Source organism: Battus philenor, unplaced genomic scaffold (assembly GCF_028537555.1).
Source record: "Battus philenor isolate CCGP_79_NKW_IND1 unplaced genomic scaffold, ilBatPhil1.0.hap1 SCAF_9, whole genome shotgun sequence".
Taxonomy (NCBI): Eukaryota; Metazoa; Arthropoda; class Insecta; order Lepidoptera; family Papilionidae; genus Battus; species Battus philenor.
In genome coordinates, this window is record NW_027181759.1 from 12,087,396 (window position 1) to 12,093,395 (window position 6,000).

Sequence of the window (6,000 nt, forward strand, 5' to 3'; positions counted from 1 at the left end):
GACTGAAAATATAACATCTTAGCAGTTTAAACATAAGGTCCAATACGCCGACGGCTTGTAGACGGAGATAGTTGGCCAGGGCGTAAGAATACTTTCTCTGACAAAGAAAGTTGTCTCGACTTTCGGCTTTTTATTGACGATTTATGCGAGTTAAAAATGATTCAACAGTACTTCATCTGCGCTCAACTCGACGAAACTGTAACAGTTGCTATTATTAATACTTTCAGCAGGGTGCACCACTACTTAAAATTCGCCACTCGACGTTCCGTTATTTAATGACATAAAAACAGCTAACCTGTAATATATCCATTAAATGAATTCGCAAGAATATCGTTTTAGAACGTCTGAAAACGAACCAATTAACCGAAAGTCACAATCTATTATTGTAGACGCCAAAATACACATCACTCACTTAACTGGCATATTTAGGTAAAAATCGTATAATTTTAGAAACGGAATTTCATCTAGCAAAAATTTACTTTTCATTTTACCGTTAGTCACAATGAATTCATAGTGCGATTTTCTAATGCATTCCAAATCTGACTTGGCTATTTCATTGAATAAAAACTAGAGGATACTACAATGTTTACTTAACATTTTGTCCCAACAAACTTGTGGATTCCCAATGCACTCTTGGGACGATATTATTAGTTTACGTTACGTTTCGGCTTGTTTCCAAGTCCATGTGGGTACTATTTTCGTACGTGGGTCAATGGCGTACGTTGAACTTAAGAGACTAAACAATAATGCATGAGAGGGTAAATAAAACGTCAGGTTAATTTTACGGATTTTTTTTGTGTATTTTCATTATCTTTTTTAATTTATAAATGACCTAGTAAGAAAGTAGTCTTATCCGTTTCAGCACATACAATCATCATTCATGAGATTACAAAAAGATCCTTTGGCGAGTGCAGTACCGAGGCCGGCGGTCGAGGCGCGCCCGCGGCGACGCGCACCGTCCTGCCGTCACAATTACGATTTAATTACATATAATATCTTACGTACAATTAAATTAACGGAGATTACAAGCCTGAGTTGAGCAGCCGGCCGCGGGCTACCGTGGTGGCGCGACACGCTTAGAAGCACTTCCTGTGCACAATCGAGGGACCAGACTCGTCATACTCCTGCTTCGAGATCCACATCTGTTGGAAGGTCGACAGGGACGCGAGGATGGACCCGCCGATCCATACGGAGTACTTCCTCTCCGGGGGCGCGATAATCTTGATCTTCATGGTGGAAGGAGCGAGTGCGGTGATCTCCTTCTGCATACGGTCAGCGATGCCCGGGTACATGGTGGTACCGCCAGACAGTACGGTGTTGGCGTACAAGTCCTTACGGATGTCCACGTCGCACTTCATGATCGAGTTGTAGGTTGTCTCATGGATGCCACAAGCTTCCATACCCAGGAACGAAGGTTGGAAGAGAGCTTCTGGGCAACGGAATCTTTCGTTTCCGATGGTGATGACCTGTCCGTCGGGAAGTTCGTAGGACTTCTCGAGGGAGCTGCTGGAAGCAGCTGTGGCCATTTCCTGCTCGAAGTCGAGGGCCACGTAGCAGAGTTTCTCCTTGATATCACGAACGATTTCTCGCTCGGCGGTGGTGGTGAAGGAATAACCACGCTCTGTGAGGATCTTCATCAGATAGTCGGTGAGGTCACGACCGGCCAAGTCCAGACGGAGGATGGCGTGGGGTAAGGCGTACCCTTCGTAGATGGGTACCGTGTGGGAGACACCGTCGCCGGAATCCAGCACGATACCGGTGGTACGACCGGACGCGTACAGCGATAGCACAGCCTGGATGGCCACGTACATGGCTGGTGTGTTGAAGGTCTCGAACATGATCTGCGTCATCTTCTCTCTGCAAGCGAAGTTTAAGGTCAGCGGAGATCGTCGGAAGAGGGCCACATGGCATTACTATAACGACGGACGTGATGACGACCTACCTGTTAGCCTTGGGGTTCAGGGGAGCCTCCGTGAGCAGCACGGGGTGTTCCTCGGGCGCGACACGCAGTTCATTGTAGAAGGTGTGGTGCCAGATCTTCTCCATGTCATCCCAGTTGGTGACGATGCCGTGCTCGATGGGGTACTTGAGCGTAAGGATGCCTCTCTTGCTCTGCGCCTCGTCGCCTACGTAGGAGTCCTTCTGTCCCATGCCGACCATGACGCCCTGGTGACGAGGACGGCCCACAATCGAGGGGAATACGGCGCGCGGCGCATCGTCGCCCGCGAATCCAGCCTTGCACATTCCGGAACCATTGTCCACGACCAACGCGGCAACTTCCTCGTCGCACATTGTGAATTAGTCTGAAATAAATGCAAGAAATTAGTAGAGTAAATATCTCATTAACAATGAGAAATGATCGACTAAATTGTCCACGTAGAAGAATACTTGGCTGTACGAGAATTCGAATTGGAAATGTAGTGGGTGAGCAAGCTTCCTTACAGTGACATGCTAAGTGGGCGAAGTCGCAAATTGAAACCAAATATGGCCGGGTCTAACTAGAAGTCACGAGGCGTGGGGACGTGGCGTGTCAGACATCAAAATTTATAAGGTGGCCTGGCCATGTGAAAAGAACTACTGTTAATTTAATAATGAGATTATATTGAACTTCAAAGGTTAGAAGTTTCAACGGCGAGCTAGACGCGAACCGGGACCACGCCCTACCGCAACCGGCGTCCCGGGCCAGCGTGCGACCGACCCCGCTTCGACCTAGCCCCATGTCACTGACCGCACACACTTATTACACTATTCGCCTTATCACATCCACAAAAATTCACCATCACAAAGAATAGCACATTGCAACGACGACTTACTTTTAATTAAATAGTCCTATTAAATATAAATAAATATCGTTATTGCACAGCCTCGATTCTGCTGCACAACGCCTCAACTCGAGCACACTTTGTGGAATGTCGGCGGTCGAGGCACGCTGAGTATATATGAGGCCGGTTATCGGGGCTCCCCTACCCGCAGACGCGGCAAGCTCTCCACCAATCACAGAATTCGTGAGTGTTCGTGACCATATATGGTATTGCGCCGCAGGGAGCCTGCGCGTCCCCTCCGCGGCCCCCGACCCTCGCCCTCTTGCCGTCGATAGCGTGCTACTTGATAACGAGATCCCGGGGCGGCTTAGACTCACTCATATTAAGCTCTCTGATGCTCGACAAGCAGCATTTGCGCACCTCGGCACATTAATTTATTTTACAAAATTTATCAATAAAACATAGATTTTTTTTATATATATAACGCATTCTCGACATAAGTACTATAAAAATTAATCAGAGCATCCGTTCAAAGAAAATCAATACCTCTTTGGGTTACACAATGAAGACTGATAATTTCTGCTTAAAAACGACAAAATTGAAACGTTTAGTAAATGATATAATTTGCAATGTCGCTTTAATATTTTACTAAAGATTTATTGAATGAACTTACTGATAGTATTAATAACAGAAAACAATACTTCTGTAACGAAATGAAATGCCGACTGGTTGTGTAGCTGTCGCTCGCTCGATTTGCGGAGGTCGATCTGCTTCAACGCCGCACGCCGCGAAACAATCGACTCGCCCAACAGACCCCCTGTGGGTGATAATAATTTTAAAATTTCACAAAAGCTATAAATCGATAATTCAAAATGAAGTTACCAAATATTACTACTAACGGCTTTTGTTGACGTATGTCATACAATTCTTAGCCCTTTAAAATTAGAATGCTTTTTTCATTACTGAATAATATAATCGACTCGTCCAACCTCCCCACTCGCCGCAACCGTCGGTTTTACCATATATGGGCATAGGGAAATCCTGAGTTCTGATTGGCTAGCTCCACATCGGTCACTGTACGTACGTAGCGCACTCACACATATACAAATAAGTAAAGTTTCGTCTGTATTATTTTCTAGTATTCCAACGATTCATTCAATTTCATCTTTCGTTTGTAACAAGGTTGTATTGTTTAAACAAATTATGGATAACGCTCTCTTACGTGGACATTGATCAATCTATCGTACTTTTTATTTTATGCGGGTAACAGATTTGTCGCATTCCTTATCTGCAGTTGATTGTAATCACGTGAGACTTGCATACTTGGAATTGGTTATGTTGTAGGTTCGCCGCGTCTTTTACCGTTTGTAGATGTACCTGGTGTATGGTACAATTTGTATTTAAAATTAAAAACTTTAATCTTTACGTTTTTTTTTATTTAAACATAAAATGCATATTTAATGTGTGGGTAGAAATGTCTGTGCTAAATTCTGATCTTTTGAGGGTACTTGAAAATTTTTATTATACCGATGTAAGGATTGATATGCAAGTCAAGAAAAAAACCCGGCTCTCAAATCTCCGAACAATACATAATTTATTTAACAGACTTTCGAAAATTCATTGCTTCTAGATAACGGTTGGAGTTTAATTCCGAACTCGAGAATTTGATTTTATAAGATAAGCTTATTGCAATAGCATAAATTTGGTTAGGATCTAGCAAAATGTTTGTAAAAAATAAATATTTTTATTTTCTAGCGCTCTCGTCCGATGGAAACACCGAATCATTTTTAAGTCAATATAATTGTTTATGCGTGTGTAATACTTCCTATTATGTGAATAAGAGCTCAAGGCATTTATATTTATCGGATATTTAACGATTGAACTGGAATTGTCTCTGGGACGAGTCATGCATTGTCTGACTCATAGATTGACTGGCGCATGCGTACTACGGCTATGACTCAAAATAACCCTCAGTATAGATGGCTCGTGGACCCACAAACTACGCCGACCTCCAATTCTTAATGTTATGGTCGCAGTGGGAGGTCAAGGACAGATTAGATCAAAAGCTAGCTATGTAAATAATAGTGAAAAATGGGATGATTTGAATGAAAAAAAAAAGATGATGATATTGTTGATGATCCAATCTTATTTGAAAATCAAAAAAAAATCTGTGAATGTGTAATAATAAATAATTGTCTGAAAGGATAATGTAACTACCTACCTAGCATTTACCTAACGAGTAAGAGGGTATTTTTAGTAAAAACAAATTCACATGTATTGGAAAAATGGATAGTTTGATCTTGAGCTAAACGTCATAAATTTGCTTTGTTTATTTCATGATGTACCTTTGATTCTATAATTAAAAAATAAATGTGAATTTAGCTAGTAATCAACCAAAACCATCGCGTACGCTTTGAAACGACTAAATGGATTCAATGACATGCTCTTTCCACACCAAGCTTTCCTCAGGGTCGTAGGGAATCCTGTTATTGAGTTCACTTTATTTAACCATCGTGTAGGCGATCTTCCACAAGGCGTTTTACCTTCTACTTTTCTATAAATACCAGTTCGTCGAAGTTACCTGGTTTTCGTATTTGGGCGCGATCACTTCCACCACGTACTTGCTCGCCAAACTCCGATAATTTGCACATGATTTTGTAAAATCCTATTTATGCAGCAGTATTAGAGTGAATCTTTCTAATATTTAGCTCACACCATTGTCGTCCAAAGCTGATTTAATAAGAATTTAATACATTTATATCCTAAAATTCTTAATTCTTCTGCAAGTAGTGTCCCTTACAACTGAGTTTTTATCCTTTATAGGACATCCTTAGCTTTCAGATTTAGTTATTTCCAACTTTTAGTATTTCTCTCTCACCTGGATTGATGATATGGCTGTACTTTTGAAGTCTTTGTACAGGTATTCGAAGTATTTTTGCCACATCAACAACAAGATCAATTTCTGTTAGAAGTTTTCCTTGACTATCTTCAATCGCCCAGCTTTTAGGCATGATCTCTTCAGTTATACTCTTCACCTGTAGAAAAATGACCTCTTGCTCGTGATCTTCAATATCCTGGCAAATAGATTTGTAATTTTTGTCGTATCCTTTGCGACATAAACGCTGTAATTTTTCTAATTGGATTCTGACCGAATCACCTATCTACTATTAGGTCTTTCTCTATTTAATTGCCTGCCATGATAAAATTGTGTTTTTTTGGATCATCAGAAACCCGTTTA

At 41.7% G+C, this 6,000-nt stretch overlaps 1 protein-coding gene across 2 annotated transcripts; it reads right to left on the bottom strand.

The window, feature by feature from the left end:
• Positions 1 to 775: 775 nt before the first annotated feature.
• Positions 776 to 3,513, bottom strand: LOC137931959 (actin-5C). Of its 2 annotated transcripts, none has more exons than XM_068775467.1 (3): positions 3,436 to 3,513; positions 1,943 to 2,303; positions 776 to 1,857 (listed from the first exon to the last, which is right to left on the bottom strand). In XM_068775467.1, exons 2-3 carry the CDS (start codon positions 2,290 to 2,292, stop codon positions 1,077 to 1,079), a joined length of 1,131 nt encoding a protein of 376 aa, XP_068631568.1. In that variant the 5' UTR covers positions 2,293 to 2,303; positions 3,436 to 3,513; the 3' UTR covers positions 776 to 1,076. The 2 variants fall into 2 exon arrangements, with proteins under 2 accessions (XP_068631568.1, XP_068631567.1); XM_068775466.1 differs by lacking the exon at positions 3,436 to 3,513 and adding an exon at positions 2,814 to 2,922.
• Between the last annotated feature and the right edge of the window lie 2,487 nt (positions 3,514 to 6,000).